Source organism: Fopius arisanus, unplaced genomic scaffold (genome assembly GCF_000806365.1).
Source record: "Fopius arisanus strain USDA-PBARC FA_bdor unplaced genomic scaffold, ASM80636v1 scaffold00088, whole genome shotgun sequence".
NCBI lineage: Eukaryota > Metazoa > Arthropoda > Insecta > Hymenoptera > Braconidae > Fopius > Fopius arisanus.
Window position 1 is genome coordinate 163,141 of NW_011887827.1, and position 26,396 is coordinate 189,536.

Sequence of the window (26,396 nt, forward strand, 5' to 3'; positions counted from 1 at the left end):
TGATGAAAAAGGGATGTTGTATGATTTTTTTTCAGGAGCGTTCGACCCACGAACGGAGACCCGAGGAAATACCGTCAATGTACACGACAGCAAGAGCATCGGAGAATAGCAAGCACATTGTAACATCAGCAGCATCGGAATTATTGGCTCGCTCTGGTTTTCAACCATATCGGCCGGAACACCATCCAACCCAGCCACCCCCAGCATTTGCACTGGATCCAGCGGCTTACAGTCCTTATCATCATGGCCTCTATCCACCGCCTCACCTCCAGCACGCTTATAGGTAAAAACTCATCAAAAAGATATTTCTCTTAAACTTGTCCAATCGTGAAACTGAATTTTGTAATGAATACACTCACACCCTCGTCGACATTTCAATGGATATCTTAGAATCGGAGAGAGATAGCGGAATTTTTATCATCACCTTTTTTGCAGAGTGAAATGAGAGCTATGAAAAAGGTTCTCACAAATATTTCGTTGTCTCTATCAGATTCAGTGATATTTGTGAGGGAAAAAATATATTTTTAATCACTCCTCTGCAGAAAGTTACCCCGAAGATTCACCACGTAGATTTTCAAAGCCCCTCTGTTCAGGCTCTCAAAGGAATCTCCTTATCTCATTTCACTGAACAATCCAATGTTCTCATAATTCCAGCTACCGAGGCAGAACAGATTTCATAATTCTCCATTGAAAGATTCATCTCAAATTTTTTTCGTTCTCTGCACTTTAAAATCCCAATGAAAGAGCGTACGTTTCTAATTCAATTGAATTGTTATTGTGTTTCAGATTAGAGGAACAGTTGTATCTGGAGAGGGTTGGAATGCTCAGGCCGCCTTTATTTCCGGGAATGCCCACGTATCCACTCTATGGACTCAGATATAGCCCCGAAATGTTACCACCAGCATCACTTGGCCTCATGTCTCCTGTTATGCACGAAAGGTAAAATCTAAAGCGAAATTTTGTTCAATAGCAGGATCTGTTACCTATTAAAATAATACAACTGAAACTACTACCTCAAAAAAATCATAATATAAAAGTTCTAGAATGAAAAACGTCCACTTTGAATTCTTCTGAATTATCCATTCATATAAAAAATTGAGAATGTGAAGTGGAAACGTCAGGAGATTTTTTAAAAAATTAATTGAATTACAAAATTAAATAATCGATGCCTTTTTATTGTTTAAAGGCTTAAAATGGAAGAGGAGCACAGACTGAGACAAGTACGAGAGCAAGCAGCACTGAGAGACGAGGAAGAAAGGAGAAGAGCAGCTCGAAATTCTGCATCAGCTGGACCAACACCAGCTCCAGCCTCAGCTGATACAGCAGGTGAGCGAGTCGCTCCACCCCCCACTGCCTTCCATTGAAAACGAATAATAAAAACCATTAGAGAATATGGAAAAAAATATTTTAAATGAAATATTGAACGGAAAATGTCGTGTATTCTTCGGGTTTACCAGATTCATCCTTCTGACTGTTCTAAAAACATAACTCTCAAGTGTCTCAGTTACTCATTTAATTTAAAATCTCGTTCTTATACTCCTCATCACTCAAATATTTATCGATTCTCCCGATTGTCTGGTAAACCTTTGCACGTTACCATTAGCCAGTGTTAGTTAAATAACCAATTGATAATGAAGGTGAACCATTCAGAGAAATAGAAATAGAAATATCAGATTTTTAAACCAAACTGTTGGTCTGACTATTCAGAAGAATTTAGAGTACTTCAATTGCCATATGAACTGAATTAATTAGTGATTTTACTGATAGATTGTCACTTTTTATGAGGAGATTGTGTTGCATATTTAAATCTCATATAATTCTGCCATTTTTTCGTTTCCCATAATTTTTATTTAACAATCACTTGCAATTACCTCTCGAGTCCAATAATTAGTCGTTAATTGAGGGAATTGGTTAATTATTAATTAAGAACAAAGTGTTCACTTCCATTACGCCAGTTGACGAATTGGTGAGCTGAATTGGTATTGACTCAATTTTTTCTGGAATTTCTACAGAATTTAATCGGATAATATTTAAATATTCAACACACTCGATACTGAAAAAATAACCGAAAAATTACCACTGCCCTATCCCTGAAAAATCGCCCGAACAATCCCACGATTGGCTTCTAAGCTTTTTACTATTATTTTCCATTCTCTTATATTTTTTAATCGCCTCTTTTTTAAAATTACTTTGATACCCTCTCCAAGCCAATGCCAAGCGATCGTTTTCTCATAAAATTCTCTAATTAGAACGAAAAATAAACCTCAACAAAAAATGCCACTTACATTCTCCTCGAATTTACGTGGTATAATTAATATTAAGTAGAACACAAATAAAAAGCGAATAAAAAAGCAATAACAATAACTAAATAAAAGTGAATAACAAAAAAAAACGTGTGATCGTTGTTGAAATATAATTTCATAGGAACAAAATAATTGAGAAGAAAATCTACTTTGACTGTGAAAATAACATTAAAGAAAAAGCAAAAAAAAAATCCTAATGGATGGAAGAAAAAAAAACAACATACTACGCTTCTACTGTTTAATGTAGCAAATAATGAAAGTTAATAGTCATAATTAATCGTTTCTTATGAAGCAATAGGTTTAATATTTTTTAGATAAGACCGTACGAGGATACGAGAGATAGATGAACGTCTACGTGAGCCCTTCCCCTCGAGAAAATGAAAGAAAACGAAAAAAAAACTTGAATAAAACTAAATAAATAAACACTTTAGGAAGATAAACGAATTTTCGTACTTTTGCACACGAAAGTCGAAAGAGTGAAACAAAAGTTAACTAAATAAAAATTAAAACAATAACTGAATGAATACAAAAAAAAAGAATTGAGAGTCTTTGTAATAACGATTCTCACACGAGAATAAAGTGAAGATGAGTGAGGAGAAGATTTTAAACGCCTGAAAATCACCTGCAAGATATGAAAAAAAAAGGGCCATTTTGTATTGTTCATTACCTAGGCGCCCAAATGAATAGAAAATAGAGTCATTTAAAAATCTCTAGGCACATGGAAACATGAAGAAAATGGAAATATTCTGTTTAGACTGGACGACACGAAGGCTGACTTAATTATAGCTCCGTCTGATAGCAGTGAACACTTGAAAGAAAAAATGAAAATGAAAAAATAACAATAGCAATGCAGTAAGTCATTCTGGTCATTTCCCCTCCCCCCCAAAATACTTGGAAATTCCCAGCCCCCCCTTTCTCAACCCCACCCTTAACTCTTTTATTGTCTTTAGTGAAAACGAAAAGAAGTGAAGAGTAAAATACGTAATTATTTTTAATTTAGTCAACTGTGAATTAATGGCGCGTGTTTAACATGAGAGTGCACGATACCTGGTCGTCTCCTTGGGATTTTAATAGCATTTTGCCTTCAGTATCCGAGTCATGTTTTTAAGTAGAACATTTTGGAAATTTATTTTAATTAGGGGAGAGTTACTTAATTATTTTGTTTTGGGCGGAGAAATCGTGCGATACACTGATACATATTTTTTTACGAATATGTACAACGGCGTTTAGATTTTTTAGTATTAGATTTTTTTAGCAGGGAGTAAAAAATTTTAGGTGAATGATTTTTTATAGACACCCGAAATGAGAATTTTCGTGATTTTTATTCTGATCCCAGAAGAAAATTTGGTAGTTGAAAAAGTATGTGAAAAAAAATCATCAATTGGCCGAATTAATATAAATATCATTTATATTTATATTTTTCGATGGAAGATGAGCCTTGTTAGGTAATATTAAGGAAATTTAGTTGATAATTAGGAATGAAGAAATTTTAAACAGCATCTACTGGGTCTCGGCACTCTCTCGTTCCCGCAACTGTTTTAGAAATGTTTTTCTTTTTTGTCACAGTTTAATCAACAATTCAGGAATTTTTACGTGATTCTCTGCTTCTCCTTTTTGTGGGAAGGAAGAGTGAGTGAAGTAACTATAAATGCTCTTTATGAAAAAAAAAAAACTAATAACAAAGAAAATATACAACTGACTGAACAAACGGAATTAAATCCACCAATGTAAATAACTTTGTCACACATTTATCAATTTTTTTTTGTCAAAATTATACCATTTTTATATAATTTATTATGTAAACATGTATATTTGGACTATAATTGAAAATAAACATTGCAAAAAAATAATAAAACCAACAACTGTGAGATCAAAATTTGATGGAAGTCATTCTTCGGAATTCTTGAACCCTCGATTAAAAAATAAAAAAAAATTTCATTGTAATTTTTCTGAAACAGTTTTGGGGAAGATTCGGTTGGATATTTACCGATTAATTATGTAAACGGATAATTTTAATGAATTTTTTAGAGACAATACGTTTGTAACGCTGAAAAAAAAGTGCCTGTATTCGATGAGATTACGATCGCTCTGGTATTTTATGTCTTTAGCATCGTCCATTTTATTTATTTCAATTATATATATTTTTGTTTGTCAATTTCTTTATCATCTTATTCTATTTTTTACAAAATTCTTAATTCATCCATTTTTGCAGCTTAACTTTGATTGTTATATTTGTCAGAGAAATCATCCCCAATACTTTTAAAAATATATCACTAGATGTAAGTTGCACAATCAAAGACTAGATGAGTTATTTGAAAAAGAGAAGAGAAAATTTTTTGAAATTTGGGAGAAGGTAAGTGAAAAATCCGAGGGGGTACTCATATATTCGAAATATTCAATTCAATTCAATAATAATACAATCGATAATCAAACATTACAAATGATCAATGTCCCTTTCACATTATTATTTTGGTGACATGTAAAATTTTTCGTCGCTGGGCCCGAAAACCGCGATTTAAATCGCGGTTCACCAGGCCCAGTGCGGAAGAGTCAAAATTTCCGAATTGGCACCCGAATAACTTGCAATTCGCCTACACTCCGCCAAAAATTTTCCACCCCCAAAATATTCCGCAATTTTTCATCCCCAGTCTTTAAAACGCACCACAAACCTTGTGAAAACATTCCGAATTTCCGCAATCCCTGAAACATGAAAAACACTCTCCGATATTTTCCCTGATTTCAAATCGTGACCCCCCCAACCCGAACCCCTACCGTATCATTACCAAGCACTGTGTGGTCCGGATTTGTTTCAGCTAGGAAGCCGCCTATAGCGGCTCAGTTGCACCCAGAGAGGGATTCTCACCGTGACCGTTCGATCGCCACATCAACCCCCATCACACCCCTGACCCCCCAATCCGATAATCACAAGCCCCCAGTGCCCGCAACAGGTCCTCACCACCGCAAAGAAGAATCTCCAGTGTCCCATCAGGCCCCAGTCCCTCCGCCACCTCACAGTATTCCCTTACCACCCCCTCTCACCCCCGCTGACAGCCCACAAATATACCACCACCCGCGCCTTGGGCCCTTCCAGCCTCCCCCATCCCCCCTGACACCAGTCACCCCCCTAGCCGGTCAGATATGCCCCGTAACAACCACCAATCCCCCACCAATGCCCCTGCCACCCCTTGGTCCACCCCTCGGACCCCTAAATCTCGGTCCCCCGATTACCCCCATCCCAATGCCCCTACCAACAATACCAATGCCTCTCCACCCGAACACAATTCACTCTAGTCAACACCAATCAAGCCTCATCACTCCCACTCCCATAACCACTTCCACATCCACAACCTACCCCCTTCCACCACCACCCCAAACCCTCAATTCCTACACAACAACGACGAATTCCCTCCTGGCGAGTGGTACAATGTCAACTCACGCTGTTCAACCCCTGAATCAACCCCCAAACACTTCGAATCACGTGACAACCTGTCACAAATCACCACCAGTGCCCTTGAGGATCAAAGAGACACCAGTGACAACGAGTCAGTCGACGTCAGGAGGTCAAGGACAAATGGCTCAACTGACACCAGTGACGTCAGCCCATCAGCCATTCGTTAGGCCATTTGAGGACTCGTTCAGATCCACCAAGATACCGATCTGGGGCATTCGCAATCAGATTGGACACGAGAAAAGTGTGACAACAAGTGGAGAGACTGCTGAGGGTAAAGGGCCCTATCAGACCCAGACTTATCATCCCGTTGTGACACAGGGGGTCTACAAGCCTCAGGTGTTTACACCCCTGCAGTTGCCTGTCAAGGGGAGTTCCACCAATGGAGATGTCAGGATCAGTCTCAATGGGATGAAGAGTCAGGTGGAAGGACTGGAGACTAGCTGTCAAAATAATCCGAGTAATTCCAGTAATCTCAGTAATCAGAATAATCAGAGCAGTCAGAGCAGTCAGAGGAATGGGATTGTCTCGGTGGAAACGTTGGTACACGAGAAATCGGTGAATGCCAATTTTTACAGCAACGTCGAGGGTAATTTTATGTCAAAAAATGTCAAGACTGTGGAGAGCTCAAAGGAGATGAAGCCTGTTGATGTCTCTGGAGACACATTGAGGATTAATCACAGGATTGGGAGCAACTCCGGTGATAAAATAGCTGTCAACAACGAGAGTGAGAGGACACCTGTCAGAACTGAGGGCGAGCGAGATGAGCCACTAAAAATTCCGTCAGCCAACGTCAATCCGTTACCCTATCAGCCCTTCAAGCTCTCCATCAATGAGATAAATCACAAGCCAAGTATCGACAGTCAGATACTCCAGAGTATAAAATCGGAGGAGGTCCTCAGGACGTGTCAAAATGTATCTAATGTACTTCTACAGATTCCCAAGTACCAGGAGAAGCTGTTGAACTTCTCCAGTAATGATTTCAAGGGATCATTCTGTTACACCGATAAGTGCAATAATTTGACGGAGGTGACGGTCAAGTGCGAGCCACCTGTACTCAATGTTCCTGATCCCAAGGTCATTGCTAGGGGAGATTTTTTAGCTGACAGGGGGAGGGATGTGACGTCGACTCTTGATCTTGCTGAGAAAAAAAGACGTAGAAAGAGGGAGAGGAGTTGTGGGGCCACTCGCAGCTCTGAGTCCGAGGGTGAGGTCGAGGTCAAGGATGCTGATTTATGGATCACCAAGGGACCACCTGCCAAACTCGCCTTCTCCGAGAGCAAACTCTCATTCCTCGCGATCTTCGGGTTAACCACTTTGAGCACAAGAAATGGTAATATTATTATAAAAAATTCCAATTATTATTTAAAATTGTTTCATCCACAGAAATTTCCCGAAAATTTATATATCGGCTAAATAATTTTATTAGTATTTACCCTTTGGGTAATTAACGGGAATAATTATGGGATTTTTGTAGAATTGGAGTTGTGTAAATTGGAGAAGAGATATCGCCTGAACCCGGAGCCCCCGGAAGTGCCTCTGGACACATCGGAACCGATAATCGAGTCGGTTTTACCGATACCCAAGGATCATCCTGATGTACTGCTCAATTCCTCGGATTTCATGCCGAAGGTCGGATTCTTAAAAACCATCGGCTTGGACATTATGCCACCAAACAGACGAGACGGTAATTCTCGATTTTTCATAACAATTATCATAAAAATTGCATTAAATAATGAAATCTCCAATGAACAATTCCAGAAGCGGAGGAAACCTGGCAATACGTCCTGAAGGATCGAAAAAAACGTAGGACAACCAATTCGGTAACAGCTTATTGCGAGCGAGTGGCAAAAGTGTATTCTAAGACACCCCCAGCATCTCCGAGGCCCCTCCAAAAAATGCGACTACTCGATCGCATTAAAGTAAAGTCAATTCCAGAGAGGCCACCGCCTCTTCCTCCTCTCGTACCAAATATTCAGTCCACGTATCACCCGGCGATGCCTGTCCGAGGGGAAAACGGAATTAAACAGCCCCGTAAACTCATTGACATTCATGAGAACTGCGACGAGGACGACGAGACCAATCACAAAGTTACGTGGAGCAGTATTGAGGATATTATGATTGCTTACAACGAGTATTCCAAAGGTAAAAACTACTCCAACTTCAATTAATTTATCACTCGCAAAATCATAAAATAAAAATTTTGCCAAATGATAAATTAATTGTGATCCATGAATTTTAAAAAACCAAATAAGAGTTTTGTGAAATGAAATCAATAATAAATGTACGAAAACGTGTGATTGCGTTGACAGGAAAATCCCTGGAGAGAAGAATCCTGAAAAATCACATGTCAAAGTTGATATCCCAATCGAATACTCTCCGCTCGGAAGCAATTCAACTGGAGCGAGTGAGATACGATTTATTGGCAGCGAGACAGGCTCTCGACAACGAGAGACGACACATCAGCGATAAAATTGAGAGGGTAAATGCACTTGTCAGGAATCTTAGATAGCGATGCATAACGCACAACACGGAAACTCATTCATCTGTGATATTATCGAGGGGGTAAGGGCCGAGGAATCACCGAAATGATATAATCCACGAGTCAATGAGCCTCTGGACTCACCCGAAATGCCAAGGATTTTTCTCTGTTTATTTAAAGGCCATTCCGTTTCTTTTATTCTTCTGAGAAAATCTGCTGGTGCCAGACATGTAGAAAATTGTAAAAATAAAATTCAGAGACATAGGACCATATCAATTATCACGATCAAATGTATAAATTGTACAAACGTCTGTGGAAATTCATCGTTTTCACTCCGGTACGAGAATTTTTTTTTTATTCATATTAACGGCTCTTACACCCAAAGTTTATTATTAATTATTGTAATTTGTACGATATGAATGCGAGGGGGAAAGTGAGATTTTCAGGAGACATTGGTCAAGCATTTGTTGGGAATTATTTCGGGTGTTGGATGAGATGAAGAGATGATTTTATTGATTTTATTTGATTTTATGTGATTTTTATTGAAGCACTGGATCATTTATTCGATGTAAATCGAATAAAAATTGCTCCTAATTAATTTTTTTTAAACAATTTTTAATGAAAATATTGAATGTGTAATTGTGAGATATGGGAATATCGAAATAATTCTCTTCATTCCACTCAATGACTCATGTAATTCTCTTTTTAACATCTCAAACATGAAAAATAATAATTTATAACTGATAATTCAGAACGAGTTGTACCAGGCGATTCCTAAGTCTACCAATTAGAAAGATAATATCGATACAAATATAGTATATATTATATAGTAACGGTGAGGAGGACGAAGAACAAATAGGGAATAATAGGAGACTCGATCATTTTGTACATCGTCGGTAGTCAATGACGCAAGATATATCGCAGGACGTGTGAAGATGATTCAAAGATAATTTTTATACCTCGTGAATCACCGAATTAGCACGTCAGTCATTAATTAACAAATCGTGAGAATACAATTTTATGATTAGACCCTGAATTAATATTTTGGGTGATAACGCAAATGCTCGATATGAATTTCGAGCGAAAGGGCCAGTCCACTGCGAGAATTGAGTAATGAATCACAGTTGTGGAAATGAAAAATCAAAATAGAGAGTTTTATCTTTATTCTCGTTGGTTTTTCGATTATTTTAGTCTCATTATTCTATTTTAGACACGTGAAATTTGAAAGTGATTTTTATTTTCATTTTTATTGAGTTGTGAATGAAAATTTAAATCAATTTGTTGTTGAAAATTGACATTTGTCGATATGAAAAATTGAAGGGGTGAAGATACTTATAATTTTTTATTGTACAAAATTAATACGTCATCGAAGGCACAATTGAAACTTATTGCGAGACCAAGGGAAAAGAGCGAGAGACGGAAATGTAATTAATTGTGCATTACCTTGAACATTCCACAATAGCATTGTCATGGGGTGGAGGAAAATCATGAGAAAAAAATCGATGAATTATAAATTTAATTCGCACACTTCCATGATTATTCCTCAAACTAATTCGCTGTTTTTTTCATCAGGTTTTTCTCAAATTCTTGTGTTGAGATCAAGTTATTTCTCTAGGTTCGCATTTTTTCTCCTTTTTACTTTTATTGAGTGCCTAACGCTATTCTACATTTGTAAATATCCATTATTTTTCTGTATTTACGTGGAACAAATCCTACGAAATTGTAGGACCAATGTGAGATGATTTTTTTTGAGAGAATATGAGTAAAGAAAATATTTAAAAATCATTGATGTGTTTAATCGACCTGTGATCCGCCATTTTCCTAATTCCAGTAGTACTTACCATTATTTCGAACCGAAGCCATTAATTTTGATAATCATTCCTTTTTTATTGATATTTATTTAAACACTGGGATATATTATTAAAAAAATGGAATGGACAGATGATAGGTACCGCACAGCGAAATTCTAATGATGCAGAATACTGAAGAAATAATAAAAAATCAAAAACAGCAGTTCAATTTGCAAAAATAAAACAGATGGCAGCTTTCGTCGAGGGTGAAGCTCGAAAGATGTCACTCCAGCAGTGAAAATCAATACCCGGCTAAAAGAAGACATCGCGTAATCGTAAAAAAGTTGAGCTTACGTGCTTTACATGTGCCGTTCAAAAGAACAAGATAAACCGTCATTACTCTATCTATCTGTGACATCACATGTTATGACTCAACAGTAAATCGAGGAAAGTGGATATAATTCAAGGACGAATGAGAAAAATTGAGGTGAGCTGCATAAATTATGATATTTACCAATTACTTGCACCACTAGCTCCATTAGTCCGATAACGATTGCGACAATTTCTATTTTTCATTTCTTCATTATTCGCGGAATTCGCGGTGAAGAAAATTCGTCGAACTCCATCAATTTTTAATTTTATTTCTCAATTTTTTCGCGGATTACAATTACAACAGATTATTTTTTGCACGTGTTATTTTATTGAGATTCGATAAAAATTCAATAGAATTCAAGTAGATTTCGAGTGCATGAATAAATAAATGAATGAATCAATGGAGTAACAATTTTTTCCCCTTCGAATAGAAAAATTCTTTGGAAAAATATCTAGTTTTAAATCGTTGAGACCCATTCGAGGAAAGAAATGCTGCAAATAGCATAATTTCCTGGACAACTTGGGTCAAAGCCATTGTGTCATAAACCAAATAAAAAAAAAAGTCATTGGATCGATACACCTGGCCCCGACCAGTGCAGCGTAATTAACATCATGATAATCATTGGCCCTACCCCTCCCTTCTCTCCCCCATTCGTTAATTAGAGTCACGACTCCCCCGCTTGTACGATGGGCATTTAAAAAAAATTCCTACAATGTTTTCCATTTTTTACGTGAAAAACCGGTTGAGGAAACAGCGGAAAACCGAAGGTCTCGACACGGAGGTTTCTCCCACTCCCTTGCAGCTTTGCCAAGTGGATTTTTAGACTGTGAGACTGATTGTCCAAGCAGTTCACCCGTGCTGTTCAGACCAGAAAGTCGCAAGACACCCGATCCTCATTATAAACAATTATTTATCACGGGATAATTATCAATAAATTGAATTTACGCCGACCGGTGCATTTTCCAAATAGAAAAGAATTTTTTTTCGTAAACTCCAAGTGACTAAGTGACTCCAATTACCCTCGATTAATCAATTAATTCATTAAGTTTAATTGCTGGAATTGTGACGTGCGGAATTCATAGAGAATTCTCTGGTGACAGTTACGAGGAATTTATCATTTTTGTGGTAAATTGTATTGGAGTAATTAGGGAGAGGTAAATTGAATATATCATTTTAAATTGGCAGTGAATTTTTGGAGTGCAATTTTTATCGAAGAAATGAAAGGGGCGATTGAGAATGTTTTGGAGTAATTGGAAAATTAATTAAAATTTGAATTAACCGGTCGCACGTGCGACGAGAAAAATTGAACATGTGGCATGTTTAAACATTGACTCCAATTTTATTCCATTCATTCATAATTTAAGATAATTGTCTCTCGTAACGACTGAGATAAACTTGTTTATTACTTCGTAATGACGAGATAAAAACTCCAATTTAGACTGGAAATTGAGATTTTTTACGACGAGTCATTAATGTTTTATGCCGCACTAAAACATCTCAACTGATAATGAGAATAAATTGGGAGCCTGTGAAATCTTCGGAATTACTGGAAATACTTCGCAGTTAGAATTTTGAAGGTTATCGCCACCACGTGCTTGGCAATTAAACACCGAAAGCTTAATTATCCCTGAAGTCGATTATTGCCCAATAAAAAATCACCAATCGGCGAATTTGCATTTCAAAAAAATTTCTCAGCCAATTCCATCAATCCGATTCATTTGGAATTCTCGAATTCCACTGAAATTGCACATATGGGAGCAACTGTCAAATATATATCAGTCTTATCAGTGAAACTGCATTAGATCCACATTTTTATCACCAGTCGATGAGATTATCGATGAGATCAGAGATTATATCGAGTGATTATGAAGATTATCGTGATATAGTGAACCCCTCGAGGTCCTTCAGCTTTCATTAAAAAAAACAAAACGAATTGTTAATAAACCCTTCAATTATTTTTTTATCAAATTTGGACAAGAATAATTTGAATTTCAATTTGTATGTGATTTTTACTATTAAACATCTTCTCCATCTTTTATCAATAAACTTTATTCTGGAACGACTCCTTAATTTCATTAATTATCCACTGTTATTTTATTTTTTATTATTACTTAATTTCACTTTCGTCACTGCAATTTCGGGTGATGAATGCTGTAGATTATTTATCCACCGAAATGTAGGTCCAGCATTGAAAAATTCATTTGGAATTTCATATTATTATTTATCGCTTTTAATGTTTTTTTAATGTTCAAGTATGCTGAGTAAAAAAAATCTCGATGGAAATTTAATGACGAAAAACTATTCGATTATTAATCGGCTTCACCCAATTCTCATGAGATTATTAAATGGATAATGATAGTTGAAATTCAGGGCGAAGGCCTTTTATTTCACTTGAGAAATTAAATGATTCAAAAGAATCGTTGGCCAATCGCTGAGGAGGTGGTCAAGGACTCCACTCGGCCCTATTTCACATTTAGATTTCATCAACAGCACTTGCTCGTCATACATTCAATAATTTCATCTGACCTTCTCGAAATATTTATAATATTCACATGAAATTTCCGATTTCGAGATTCCAAGAATTTCCAAATTACAGTCACCACTATTTTTTTTATTACCAATGGATTGTGATTTTCTGGTACTTGCACTAGCACTTTTCTGTACAATTACCGCATTCCTCTGGATTTCAAACTGTGTGGTAATCTTTCGAAATAGAAAAAGGAGCGTTACGAAGAAATAATGACAGCCCCGGAGATTATACCAATTTCGATTAATTGCTTTTTTTTCTCTGACAAAAAAATTAATAATTACGAGATGATTAATCCCTGATAGTTAAAAAATAAAAAACACTGGGGAAAATATTGTTTGTCATTCGCTGGTGAATACTAGAGGCCAGAGATCAGAAGTTTATTCTATTCCTGGATACTTCATGCTTCCGTAGAATACTTTTCACCAACTTTGCGATAAAAAAATTGACTTTCCCTCATAATTTCATAAAAAATCCAAAGAATTTCCCGTTCATTTGAATCCCCCAGCGAAGTGCATTTCGTTATCACCACTTTTTTAATTAATATCTCGCAATCGAAGAGAGATAGCAATATTTTTATCTCTACATTTTTTATAGAGAACAATTCCAGCTGCAAAAAAGATATTCATGAAAATATCCATATCTCCTTTTGATTCTGATATATTTCCGAAAAACTGGCATCGAGATGCGTCGACTTGCGAATTATTGTTGTGACGAATTTCTCTCGGAAGGAAAATATCTGCGTCGGAAGATCTTGGTACTTTTCCAGCGACAATAATATCGTTATGTGTCCGTTTAATAAATGTATGTAATATTGAATGAAATCGCGTAGCTTTAATTTATAAATAGCCCTAAGTTGTCAGGCGTCACCGAGACATAAGTGCAACTACTCTCAGGAATTACAATTAATATCTCGATTACTACTGTGCGTCAACGATTAGCGCAATTTTCCTAGACATTCGCGACTGTTACGTAATTTTCGTGAGAGTCGGATTTCATTTGAACTCTCAACTTGGCGCGATTTCAAGCCGCCGTTTTCCGAGGATTCGCCATCTCCGTTGGTTATAAAATAATTTATTGACAAATAGAAAATTCAGCGGTTCGTAGAAATCGCTCACCGACACCTGCCAGAAATAATTAATTACGCATTAATTACAATCATAATTAATTAATAATTGAGAATCGTGTGTTATCTTGATTAATCATTTAATTGAATTCTTACAATAAAAATTTTTACTGCAGGATCGATTCGACGAAAATAATAATTCCGCGATGAATATTTTTCTGTACGAAAAATAACGAGACAATCGTATGACCTCCTCCAATTTTCTCCACTAATTGTTGCGTATCATTTTTAATTGACTCATCATTGAGTCAGCGGAGATAAACCGCCAGAATTTTTTTATCTTTGATATCAGTCGAGTGAGAGTTACTCTAAACATCGCAATAATTTCAGTCCCTTCGCATTACCTCTTGGTCAAGGCTAGATTATGACATCATGTTTTTTTTTTCTGTAATTATCTTCACATTCCGTGACGGGTGGCAATACAGCGACAGAAATAAAAATCGATAAAACGGTTAATTGATGACTGTCATTTCCAATGTTGCATTAATGGCGCGAAATTATCATTACGGATAATCATCATTACTGTCACGCACAATTGATTGAATCCATGGGGGGAGTAATTCCTCGTGCGATTTCCACTGTTGCAGAAAATGATAAAAAATCCATTAAGTGCACTCGATGATTACAAATTCCAGAAAATTACTCGTAATTGCTACCTCAAAAATAGAGAATCCAGAGGAATGGAATAATTAGACAATCGTCAGAATGGTTATGCAATTTTTGAGAATATGGATAATTCTCTCAAATAAATGCGGGGCAAATATAATTTTTTTTTATTTGCGCGGGTGAAACTGTAACTCGTTTTTTCGAAATCATATTTCAGATTATCATAGAACTCGAGCCATCTGCTTGTTTGACAGATTTAGTTTATGATCCCCAGAGCTAGTTAATAATTAACTGAGTTGCGTGACTGGATGAAAGAATAACGATTGAAACAATTAATTGTAATTTTATAACAGTTACGACGTGCCATTGAATTCGAATGGTGGCTGAGACGCCGAAAATGGAGGAATTATCGAATGGGGGAGACGATCACTGCATCTACAAAGATGTTGTCATTGTTGGTAAGCGGAACTCCAATAAAAAATCAATTATCACTTCTTCCACATGATGTACAGAATTTGTCGGTTGAGTTTTTCGGAAAAATTTCCAAAACTAGAAGAAATACAGGAATTTTCGTCGGACCTTTTTTGCAGCTCTCAATGAGCCCTACAAAAAAGGTTCAACAATTTTTTTTATTATTTCCCGGAGTTTCGAAAATATTTACCGAAAACTCAGCGAAGTGAATTTACGTACTTGCACTATTTATTATAATTGAAATACCGAATTGAAAAATGAATATGAAACCGCCAGGAAATGGTCCGGGTGGTATTTGCATTTCATACATGCTGAACGGAAATTGGCCGTATTACTCGGGTAAACCCCATCCGGGTGACGAAATGCTGACAGCAAGATTAAACTACATAATGGAGAAGAATGAGACTCCAGATACCGCGAAAGCGTCTGCAAGAGGTAATCCGGGGAATCCTCGGGATAAATCAAGCGACGAATCACCCAGCAGTGATAAAAAAAAAACTAGGGACGAAAGACGGAGTCTCCTGATGAGATCCAGGAGTGATCTGGAGATGCTGATGAATGGTCTGGAGGGACGAGGCACCTCCAGACCGATGGCACTTCTTCTGGATCAACTGCAACATCCAGGGGTCGATGCAGGACTCGATATCCCAAGTCTCCTCACCTGGGAGTCTCATGAGCATCATCCCCAGCACAAAGTTATTGACCATGTGGTCCTGGGGAAGGGACCACCTGGGGGCACCTGGCAGTTCATGGATCCCAATGTTCTCACTATCAGTCTCACCAGGTGGATGTCACTTCCTGGGCTCGATCTCAAGAAGTGGGAGGCCCTCGTCGAGGAGGAACGACTTGGAAAGTCCACCATCCTCAGGAAGAGAATACCTGAGGACTGCTGGAGTCGCCCCAAGGGCAGCTTCGAAGTCGACAGGAGAATTCCTGTGGGAATCGTCGCTGCTTACTACAAGGATTATGTTTACAGGATGGGACTCACTAAGTATTTCAAATGGTTTGTACCCAGTGTATGAAAAATTTAAGATCAGGTGAAATCCATTTCTCTGAGAAATTCTAGTTGCCAAAGATCTGTCAAAAATAATAATTTCGCAATTATTTTGATGTGGGCTTTTTCTCGCGAAATAAAATGACAATTTATTTAATCTCAGCGGACGGACTGTGACAAGTGTTCAGCCACTTCCGGATGCGTCAGACCTGGAGGAAGGCTACGAGTGGATTGTGCAGGGCTACGAGAATCAGAGCGGTAGAAAATTCAAGTACAAATGTAAAAAAGTTGTCCTGGCAACTGGTACAACCAATTCTTCGAATCGTCTGGGCCTACCCGGAGAAGAAACACAGCCCAGTTGGGTGACCCATGATCTCAATGACCTGGAGACACGTCTCGATCGTCTCGCAGGGAAATGCAGTGAGCTTGACCATTTTTATCTCTTTTTGCAAACAAATTATTAATTTCCTATTCCAGACAATCCATAATTCCCTTTAAATTTCAGTATAAATGCAAGAGAAATATTTTTTTAATTTGTAATTTGCTTCGACCAATAGGCAAATGCTTCCTGAGGAAAGATTATAAACCGGAAGTGGCTCCAGTACTGGTGATCGGTGCAGGTCTGAGTGCAGCAGATGCGATAATGGCAGCAAGATTCAGATCAATTCCAGTGATCCATGCATTCAGGGATTCCTCCTCGGTATCCGAGGGTGATAAAGTCGATAATGAAAATGATAATGGAGTCAGATTAAGTCAGAGCACCTACGAGAGACTCCAGACACTTCCAGTTTCCATGTATCCAGAATATCACAAGGTTTACGAGATGATGGCCGATGGCAAGTGTCACAGGCTGTACAAGGCACTTCCAGGGTACAATTTAATTGACATCGAGGTGACAGGGTGTGATTGCAATAAAAAAAAGGAGAGGAGGGTCTTCCTGAAAGGTCCTAACCGGCAAATAGTCAGCTTCAAAGTCTCCATCGTCGCTATTCTCATTGGTAATCACACAACTCTCCTGATTAAAATTATTTTAAGGAACGAGTCAAGGTTTTAATAATGAATTGATCGAATTTATTTATGGGATGGGATAATTTTTTTATTGCAGGATCGAAACCAGACCTGTCATATTTGGGTGAACTGGCAACGAAGCTTGGAAAACAAGAAGGAAAATTGATAAATGGACGGTCGAATCCTATACAGATCGACGACTACACGTACGAAGTAGTGAAGTCCCCAAAAAGTGGACTTTATGCAATTGGTCCTTTAGTGGGTGATAATTTTGTTCGTTTTATTCACGGTGGTGCTTTTGGTGCTGTTGGACATCTCCTCAGGACTCTAGAAACTGATTAATCGTGTTGTGCTATTAATTAGTATTTTATTTTTATCTTAACACCAATCGTGCGGTGCAATAGAGATATTATTCTTGTAAATTAGTCTTATCGAGGAAGAGAGTTGACGTGGGAATATTTTTATACGAATGCGTTGGTAGGTGACGAAATTTTTTACATGATTTCATAGGTTTCACTCGATTTTTTTATCTTCTGAGAATATTCTTATGAGATTTTGATAATTTTTCATACATTCCGTTGATGAATGGCTATTATACACATTTTATTTTTATCCATTGGGGTTTTGTTGGTGAGAAATATTTGGGGGATTTGCTAATTTTTATAGTCAATTCTCTGTACCTCTAGAGGCCCGAGGGATGCTTTTTATATTTTTACTGTACCTCGTAATCGTGCCTTTACACAGATATTTATTTTTTTGTACGTTTGTGGTAGATTTATGGAGAATATTTCTTCAATGAAGCGATTCATTTTTCTTTTCCACTCAAAATGTACAACGATCTTCTCCAAAAATATTCAACAAATTTATGAATTTAATTTGTACCGAGATTATTCCCAGATATTAGTCTATGGGAATATATGAAAGAGATGAAGAAAATTATTTACCATACGAACAAATTATAAATGAAATTACTGAAGCATTCGAGTAATTTTTTCATTGAATTTAATCAATTACTCGTTATAGCTGAAGAGAACGGAATAAAATTAATAGATAATCACCGAGAATGATTACCATAGCCTGTGATATGAGAATTTGTTGAAATACTACAATTAATAAAAACCATTACAAAACATCTCAATACCATTTTAATTACCGATTTTTCATTACCTCACAACAATTACGATTATTTAAATATTTGTACATCCAACAATATATCGTTACAATTTTCAGTGCGTGAATAATCAATTAATCATGAAAACCTGATTACCGAAATTAGCCATAAACTCTTTTACTCATCATAGCAGTACATCATTATCATTACTTTTATTTAATTAAATGCCACCATAAAAGTTTCATACCACGAAACATTCAATGAAAATTAATTATAAAATGAATATTGAATCAATTATTTTGCTAAAATGTGATTTTCAATTTAATCTTTTCGTGAGGTTTAAAATAATTACGAGTAAAAATAAATAGTTGATGAAGACTAGGTTTTAAACAGGATAAAGAGGAAACTGAGGAGAATTATAGCACCAGCCAGGATCATGATGCAGTAGAGTTTTCTATTCGCTCTTTGATAAGAGTCAGCTTTTTTCAATTGCTTATAGCCCTCCTGTACTTGGCACTGGGTCTGCTCGATATTATAATCAATTCTATCGAGAATAGTACCTTGATCATGTACCATTGCTGCTAGATCCTTGAAGTGGAGGACAAAACGAGTGATTTTTTTATTATTTCTTCATATTTTTCCCACAAAAAATTAATTCTGCAATATTTGGGAGATAATTAATTACCTTGAAGATGTAATTTAGATCGGCTATACTCTGGACAATGTGTCCAACCTCCTGCTCCCTCTCGGCAGCCTGCCTCATAGAGTTCTCGGCTTCCTCGAGCTGCAGTAAAACAGATTCTTGCCTCTGCTGTTGCACAGGCTGCCAGAATTGATCATTCGGCTCGTTATAATTATTATCAGGCACCCACGAATCTGTGGATACATCGGGAAGGAGGAGTTGGTCTTCCTCGAAGAAGGGCCTGTTCCTCTCCTCCCTGGAATTCACCTCTGGAAAATTCCAGGATTAAAATCATCATCAATTTTAATCGTTGATAATTCGGATTTGATCTCACGTTGTAAATAATTGTTCTGAGCAGTTCTGTAACGCAGTCCCAGCTCCTGGAGAGCCGATGACAGAGCCAGGACAGCACTCATCGCCAGGTTACGCTCCGCAGGTCTCGTCTCGTGTCTTGCAGCATTTTTAACAATTTGAACCTGACGATAACCACTCGAAAAGGCCTTTCCTATTTCTCTGGTCAATTGTTCCATCTGTCTCTCCTCCTGGGATTATCAATTAGATAGATTTTTGAGTTTCAAATAATTAAATTATAATAAAAAAAAAAAAAAAAAAAACCTGCGAGGTATCATCGAGGGTTGGTCTCGTCACCTGTTTCCCGTGGAGTTCAATTAAACTATCTAATTTATTTCTCAACCTGCTGAGTATGTACTGAGTTTCTTCTAGAGCATCTGTCCAAGCGGGTGGCGAAGAATCCCCTAAATTAATTCTCTTCAGCTCCACATTATCCACACCCCTGCGATCACTGCCCACCAGGGCCATTCGATCAGACAGATTCTGCCGATAAAATTTATCAATCAATTTTATAATTCTCATTAATTCACACTTGTCAATAATGGAGCAACAATGAGGGGTTAATCGTGTCACCTGTTCGGCATAAATGTGTTTGCTCTGGAGGGCATTATTCCTCATGAGGACGAATGGCTCTGTAAGATTCCTCGTCGCCATTTTCCTGTTAATTCTCTTTTGCACGATTTATTCCACAGACACAAGCATTTTAACAGCTTTTTATCAGGACTTTTGGCACTCCCTATCGTTTGAATACATCAGGACCACTGACAGAATGTCAGAAACAGCTGATTCGATTAATGACGTCACCTCGCCCCTGCAGATGTCTCTGTCTGCCCTTATTCTTAATTTACAAGAAGTCAATTACGAATTGGTGAAGGGTTATTTAATTATGAACCTGAATTCAATTTATTTCTCAATAATTTCTAAATAAATTCATGACGGCTAAAATTCATAATAAATAACAAAGCATCGATATTAAAATTGCAGCACCACAAGTAACAAAAACGATTTATCTTTATTTTCCCTGAAGCATGGATTAATTAAATCCATGATGAATACCTCTTGAGTACAAAATATAAGGCGATTTATTTTTTACTTCCTCTTCCAACGGCCTGAGCAATACTGGAAAGCCCATCCTGAATGACGAGCTCATCCAATTCTCTCTTAATTTTCTGAACGATGGGAGGGCCATGATAGGCATATGACGTGTAGATCTGGACCAAAGATGCACCAGCCTTGATCTTATCATAAGCATCACTCCCATCAAAAATCCCACCAACCCCAACGATGGGAATTTTCCCTTTTGTTCTTCTGTACATATCCGCAATCATTTCAGTCGATTTTTCAGTGAGAGGAGCTCCACTGAGTCCCCCGGACTCTCCCCTGCTTTCGCTCATCAATTGCCCCCTGGAGATGGTGGTATTAGACAAAATTAATCCATCGACCCTCGACTTTTTCCTCAGAATGACGTCCACCACGTCCTGACGCTCTGCCTCAGTCAGATCTGGTGCCAGTTTTAAGAGAAGTGGTGGTTTCTGTCTCATTGAGTCTCTCACTTGATTCAACCGAGTCAATAGTACCTCTAGATTATTTTTACTCTGCAGATCTCTCAACCCCTGGGTGTTGGGACTGGAGACGTTGATCACCAGGTAGTCTGCAACGTCTGAAAATTTTCTTATACCCTCGGAGTAGTCGTTTATCGGATCCTCTGAAGTCTTGTTCTTTCCTAAATTTACACCGATTATTCCAGCGAACGTGGGATCGGCTCTCAGGATTTTCAGACGATTGTACACTACCTCGTGACCATCACTGTTAAATCCGTATCTATTTATGACGGCTTTGTCCTCAGTGAGACGAAATACTCTGGGCTGAGGATTTCCTGGCTGAGGCTTTGGAGTAACTGACCCTGAAAATTATTTTCTCTTCATTAGAATTTTTCTAGATTGAATATTTTTTAAGCAGTCACCTATTTCCACGAATCCAAAACCCATGGTGGTGAGTCCTTGAACAGCTTCTCCCTGTTTATCAAAACCCGCAGCCATCCCCAGAGGATTACTGAATTTTAATCCCCATAGGGATGTTTTCAGGGTCGAGGGGTCAGAAATATTCTGCGAGGGTGAGAATCTGTACTTCACAGCTGTCACTGCTAGATTGTGGGCCAATTCTGGATCCACCAATCTCACCAGGGGCATCACTATTTGATCGTAAAATTTTTCATTACCCTGGTAAACACTGAGACCTGTGAATAATGTAGCTCCACTGATTGTAACCTTTATGAACGATTTTATTTTATCTCTATTTGACATTTTCACTGCCATTTTTCATTGTTTTCCCATTTGCAGTCCCTGGTTGCACGTTTCAAAGATTTCTAACCTCTTTCCAATATTTTTATTGAGATAAACTCACTACCGTCACTAGTGCAATGACGTAATTACTGAAAGGCGAGATAAACTTATAGATTAAGTAGAATTGAATCGAATGATTTTTTGGGTAGTTAGAAACTGAGTAAATTCACATTATTATTTTTAAATCCCCCGCGTTGCATTATGTGGGGCACTAGGACACGATCCCATTGGTTGAAGTTCTGGGGGTTGGAGTGACCCCAGCGGCATCATAGTAATGCACCCCAAGAGAGGGAGGGCGCCACACGCAATGGGGGTTGAAGTGTTGCTGAGATAATTTAAATGATCAGAGGATTTTTCGCTCGCTTTAATGCTGTTTAATTTTTCAAATAATTTGGGAAAACCTGGAAAACAGATCTAGAAATAATTTGAATAATAAGAAATTTTAACCGAAAAATTCTAGTCCAGATTATTAAACACAAGTTCTTCACTCTAGACTCGATGACTTCTGAAGATGAACTGGTGTTTCCTCGCAATGGAAAACTAAAATTTATTATTGATCATGTGTAAAGGCACTATTTCCAAAAGTTTCTTGATAAATCCCGAGAGTAATTTACCTATGGAATAAATTGCTTTCCCTCCAGTGCGTGTCGACTTCTCAAGATGAACCGCTTATCTCTTGCATTAGTGAAATAAGAATTGTTATTGATCGTGTGTAAAGCCGCGATTTCCAAAAGTTTTTTCAACTCCAGGGGCAATTGAGGTGTCAGAAGGGTTGACGATAATTTCCGCAGTCGCAGTGTGAAAAAGTTTCTTCTTCAAGAAGAAAGACTGACAGTATAATCGACTCGTGGAAATAATTTTCACCATTACAATCTCGAGAAGGGGTGCAGAATGGATATTTTTACCGAGGGGCATTACAAGAGAAATCGGATACTCATGATATCAGTGGGAATTTGGCCGGAGTCTTCTATATTCTCCAAAATATTTGCCCGCACTTTTGCACTAGTTATCTTGTTCAGCATGTTACTACCTCAGGTATCGAAAATTCATATCGATTTTTCTGATCAGTTATTTCGATTTTCTCGCTAAGACTCCACTGAACGTTTGCAAAATGAGAAAAAAAAATAGAGAGAAATTTCCCCAAAATTAATGGATCGGAGTAATTGAAAAAATTGAAATAAATTAAAATAATTGGAACAATTGGAATGGATTTTTCTTACTTTTGTGAGTTCCATGGGCTCTTGATAAATTATACCGCCTAGAAAAATAAACAATATCTCTGGATTTGTAGTATGCATTTTTGAAACAACCGGAGCGAAATATAAGCGATTTTGTTTCAGTCATAGTAAATGAAATGGCAATAATTCTTGTATGTATGGAGCTATGTTACGTCGCGTCAAACATGAAAAAGGTAAAACGAGATAAATAATAAAAAATTCCAATACGAGTGGACAAAGGAAAATATTTTCCTCGAAAAATTACAGATAGAAAAAGAAATAAATCTTATTCGAGAGGACTGGACAATGCTCAGAGGAACTCTGGCAATCGAAATTCTTCATCGTTACGTCTCGAGAGGATCCCTGGGGACAACATTATATATGAGTATTAAATTATTTATTACCCAAATAAAAATGTACAATTTAAGATTTCAATTGAATGCACTGACAGATCGATTTCAGGTTTCATGTTCTCAGCGACAATTTTGATTTTCTTTCTCCTTCCACTGGAGCCGGTGATTCTCGACATTTTGATACCTCTTAATCAATCGAGAACTAAAATCCACCCATTTGACTCTGATTACTCCGTCTACGGTATATCTGCGGATAAATATTATTATTACACTCTTCTCCATAGTCTAATCATAGCGCTGATTTTATCCGCCTCAATCGTCTCGATTGATACTTTCATTCTGATCGGCGTGGAACATTGTTGCGGCTTGTTCGAGGCCGTCGGGTAAATAATTTCTCCATTAATTCCACAACTCATGATAAATTATTCATAAAAATTTCAGTTGCATATTGCGAGAAATGCGGGATGAGGACAATCCGTCGAGTGAGGGAGAAATAATTCGTAGAGCAATACTTATGCACAAGCGAGCAATTTCGTGATTATTCTCAAACTCATTAATATCGACAGCTTAACAACAGAAGGGCATGAGTGCACAATATTTTATTCAATTAAAAATAAATTTTCAACTTTTTTTTCACATTTTCTCGGTTAAATGAGAACTTCAGCACTTGCGTCGATCTGTTACGGAGCTATCGAATTACTCTCGAATTAAATCGAGTTCGGATGTTGTTTGGATTATTTTTATTGTCTTTCTATAGATTGGCAGAACTCATCGAATCTTCCTTTACGATGATGCTCGGATTTGTAGTTCTAACTAACATGATATTAATTAGTATAACTGCATTGCAAGTACGTATATCATTATCTCGTTGCGATTACATCAATTTATCGATTGCGATTGGTGCAGGCCATGTTTGAGATGGACGAACCCGCTAAAATGGCTGGATTCCTCATTTTTGCTGTTGGACAAATCACACATTTGTTGTTCCTGAGTATTCCAGGGCAGGAATTGTATGATCACAGTAGCCGAGTCTTTAATACCATGTAGGTCCCGCCATTGAATTTTTTCAAATTTGAAAATTTTCAAATTTCCCAATATTCCCATAATATTTTGGATATCCTCACAAAAAATAATTCATCAAATGGCAATTGATTCTAGTTACAGTACCAACTGGATTAAATTATCCACTGAACACCAAAAAATGATCCTCATTATGCTGATGCGAAGTATGAACCCATCGTACATAACAGCAGGCAATTTTTATCGAATGAATGTCGAGAATTTCAAAAATGTGAGTCTCCTGTGCCATTCCACTGTTATAAATAATGATCGAACAATTATTTATTCTAGGTATTGCAAACCTCAATGTCGTACTTCACAGTATTCCTCTCAGTGCGATAATCACGATGATCTCATCAAATAGAATGAAATAGAATCGAATTTATTTCCACAACGTAACTTTTACATATTTATATTTTCCGAAATTAAATAGATAATTTGCTGCAAAAAACACCAGAAACGATAAAACAATCGTAACTACCCTCCAATTGTTCCTCAACATTCTCTCCAATCCAATTTCTTTCTGGAGTATTTTTCGCGGTTGTATTGCCCCGAACTCCTGAAAGAACTGAAAGAAAAAGAACGAATTATTATCGATCGAATGTAACCCCATCCTCAGTATATATCCCATGATTATTTATGATTGACAAGTACTCATAGACAAGTACTCATTTTCACAAAATGTAAGATAATGAGTTCCGTTTAGTATCTTCTTACACACGGTGCGCAAAACCCGTCATTGTTATCCGAATGACGAATGACAGAACAGTCTGAATAAAACCGACTGGACACATGGATATTTTCAACGATGGTTGTTATAAACAAAATAGAATTCTCATGATCACAGTGGGAATTTGGCCTCATTCACCGTTGCTCATCCGAGTGATTGCGCGCTGTGTTGTTCTCATAATTTTGTGTAGTTTATTGTTGCCCCAGGTATTTTTTATTTAATATTTTCTCAGTGACAGTGACATCCACTTAATTAACAATTAGCTTTAACGCATTTTGGCTCACGTTACTAAGTTTGTATTGACGGGATCATTTGATTTTTCTGTTTCGTAATTTTTAGTACGCCTTTCTGAATCAGCCAGACAAACACTTGAATGATTTGATATCCTGTCTGATAATTCAATTAGTTATACTGACTGTCGTCCTGAAGATATGCTACATTGCGTTGAATATGAGAAAGGTTTGTACACCAGTTGAATCAGTCGAATGGAATTTAATTATTGAAGAGAGAAAATTATTGCGACGTTTTAAATTAATCGAACTGAGTTGTGAATATTGAAAAAATATTGGAACGGACCGTTTTGATCTGCTCTTTTTTTTTAGTGGATAATTAATGGAGTCACTAGAACAATTTTCAGGTTCTAGATGGGATGAAACGAATTCAAGAGGACTGGATAATTCTCGAAAATACACCGGCGATTCATGTTATTCGTCGTTACTCCAAGAGAGGATACATAATATCTAAAATATACATGAGTATGTATTCCGAAAAAGAAGTGATTCTGTAGAAAGAAATTTGTCGTGTGCGGAAATTTCTGTGGAACCCATAAAATGTCAATATTTCCTAGTGTTTTATGGGAATTTTTTCATGAATTTCTCTCGCCATTTTTTTTTTCTGTCTGGAGAAATTTGAATGGGGAATATTTTCAGTTTTTTTCTTCTGCGCCACGACGCTGGTTTTTTTTGTAATGCCTCTGAAGCCTCTAATTCTCGATACGATATTGCCGCTGAATATATCGAGACCTCGGATATATGCATTCGACGCTGATTATTCAATATTTAATATATATGAGAATGATTATTATTGGGCCTTACTGCATACTTTGATCCTTGGGTTGACGCTGGTTGAAGGAATTGTAGCGATTGATACATTTGTTTTAATAATCGTTGAACATTGTTGTGGATTATTCGAAGCCGTTGGGTAAGCCATAATTACCGAATTATTTCTATGATCTTTTAGATATATTTTACAACTCCCAAAAATCTCTGGATTAAAATCTCTCAGAGTTTAAATATATTCATACATTTTCAGGTACATACTCAAAGGCTTGCGAAACGAATCTTGTTCGTTGCGCAGAAATAAAATCATCCGCGAAGCGATTTTTGTGCATAATCGCGCTTTGTCGTGAGTACTGGATTAATAA

The 26,396-nt window shown here is 37.2% G+C and overlaps 5 protein-coding genes across 7 annotated transcripts in view; 3 read left to right on the top strand and 2 right to left on the bottom strand.

The window, feature by feature from the left end:
- The window catches only part of LOC105270450 (uncharacterized), a 30,949-nt gene extending 21,775 nt beyond the window's left edge, over positions 1–9,174 (top strand). The window contains exons 9-15 of the mRNA XM_011311377.1: positions 36–283; positions 787–939; positions 1,187–1,326; positions 5,117–7,084; positions 7,229–7,438; positions 7,513–7,896; positions 8,064–9,174. Of these exons, the coding sequence (XP_011309679.1) occupies positions 36–283; positions 787–939; positions 1,187–1,326; positions 5,117–7,084; positions 7,229–7,438; positions 7,513–7,896; positions 8,064–8,263 (3,303 nt within the window). The 3' untranslated portion in view covers positions 8,264–9,174. The remainder of the gene's footprint in view (positions 1–35; positions 284–786; positions 940–1,186; positions 1,327–5,116; positions 7,085–7,228; positions 7,439–7,512; positions 7,897–8,063) is intronic.
- A 1,157-nt stretch (positions 9,175–10,331) lies between these two features.
- LOC105270452 (oxidative stress-induced growth inhibitor 2) lies at positions 10,332–18,260 on the top strand. 2 transcript variants are annotated; one of them, XM_011311380.1, is made up of 6 exons: positions 10,332–10,510; positions 15,009–15,113; positions 15,403–16,129; positions 16,284–16,540; positions 16,678–17,118; positions 17,226–18,260. In XM_011311380.1, exons 2-6 carry the CDS (start codon positions 15,032–15,034, stop codon positions 17,468–17,470), a joined length of 1,752 nt encoding a protein of 583 aa, XP_011309682.1. In that variant the 5' UTR covers positions 10,332–10,510; positions 15,009–15,031; the 3' UTR covers positions 17,471–18,260. The 2 variants fall into 2 exon arrangements, with proteins under 2 accessions (XP_011309682.1, XP_011309681.1); XM_011311379.1 differs by lacking the exon at positions 10,332–10,510 and adding an exon at positions 11,250–11,550.
- Positions 18,256–20,170, bottom strand: Syx16 (syntaxin 16). Its single transcript, XM_011311378.1, has 5 exons — positions 19,846–20,170; positions 19,537–19,755; positions 19,256–19,463; positions 18,925–19,190; positions 18,256–18,827 (listed from the first exon to the last, which is right to left on the bottom strand). The coding sequence occupies exons 1-5, from the start codon at positions 19,924–19,926 to the stop codon at positions 18,618–18,620; spliced, it is 984 nt and encodes a 327-aa protein (XP_011309680.1). The 5' UTR covers positions 19,927–20,170; the 3' UTR covers positions 18,256–18,617.
- A 95-nt stretch (positions 20,171–20,265) lies between these two features.
- On the bottom strand, positions 20,266–21,818 carry Dhod (dihydroorotate dehydrogenase 2). The gene is made up of 2 exons (XM_011311381.1): positions 21,236–21,818; positions 20,266–21,175 (listed from the first exon to the last, which is right to left on the bottom strand). The coding sequence occupies exons 1-2, from the start codon at positions 21,585–21,587 to the stop codon at positions 20,355–20,357; spliced, it is 1,173 nt and encodes a 390-aa protein (XP_011309683.1). The 5' UTR covers positions 21,588–21,818; the 3' UTR covers positions 20,266–20,354.
- A 1,769-nt stretch (positions 21,819–23,587) lies between these two features.
- Positions 23,588–24,732, top strand: LOC105270454 (uncharacterized). 2 transcript variants are annotated; one of them, XM_011311383.1, is made up of 3 exons: positions 23,588–23,718; positions 23,942–24,227; positions 24,343–24,732. In XM_011311383.1, exons 2-3 carry the CDS (start codon positions 24,094–24,096, stop codon positions 24,605–24,607), a joined length of 399 nt encoding a protein of 132 aa, XP_011309685.1. In that variant the 5' UTR covers positions 23,588–23,718; positions 23,942–24,093; the 3' UTR covers positions 24,608–24,732. The 2 variants fall into 2 exon arrangements, with proteins under 2 accessions (XP_011309685.1, XP_011309684.1); XM_011311382.1 differs by having other exon boundaries at positions 23,588–24,227.
- The last annotated feature ends 1,664 nt before the right edge of the window (positions 24,733–26,396 follow it).

What these genes read in the sequence shown, in the direction of transcription:
- LOC105270452 (XM_011311380.1), top strand. Translation starts at nt 15,032, where the DNA reads ATGGTGGCTGAGACGCCGAAAATGGAGGAATTATCGAATGGGGGAGAC. An exon ending in TCGTCTCGCAGGGAAATGCA is followed by an intron (nt 16,541 to 16,677) that starts GTGAGCTTGACC and finishes TTCGACCAATAG; the next exon opens with GCAAATGCTTCCTGAGGAAA. An exon ending in CATCGTCGCTATTCTCATTG is followed by an intron (nt 17,119 to 17,225) that starts GTAATCACACAA and finishes TTTTTATTGCAG; the next exon opens with GATCGAAACCAGACCTGTCA.
- Syx16 (XM_011311378.1), bottom strand. Translation starts at nt 19,926, where the DNA reads ATGGCGACGAGGAATCTTACAGAGCCATTCGTCCTCATGAGGAATAAT. An exon ending in CCCTCGATGATACCTCGCAG is followed by an intron (nt 19,464 to 19,536) that starts GTTTTTTTTTTT and finishes TGATAATCCCAG; the next exon opens with GAGGAGAGACAGATGGAACA. An exon ending in TCAGAACAATTATTTACAAC is followed by an intron (nt 19,191 to 19,255) that starts GTGAGATCAAAT and finishes GGAATTTTCCAG; the next exon opens with AGGTGAATTCCAGGGAGGAG.
- Dhod (XM_011311381.1), bottom strand. Translation starts at nt 21,587, where the DNA reads ATGGCAGTGAAAATGTCAAATAGAGATAAAATAAAATCGTTCATAAAG. An exon ending in TTTTGGATTCGTGGAAATAG is followed by an intron (nt 21,176 to 21,235) that starts GTGACTGCTTAA and finishes AATAATTTTCAG; the next exon opens with GGTCAGTTACTCCAAAGCCT.
- LOC105270454 (XM_011311382.1), top strand. Translation starts at nt 24,094, where the DNA reads ATGTTTGAGATGGACGAACCCGCTAAAATGGCTGGATTCCTCATTTTT. An exon ending in AGCCGAGTCTTTAATACCAT is followed by an intron (nt 24,228 to 24,342) that starts GTAGGTCCCGCC and finishes AATTGATTCTAG; the next exon opens with TTACAGTACCAACTGGATTA.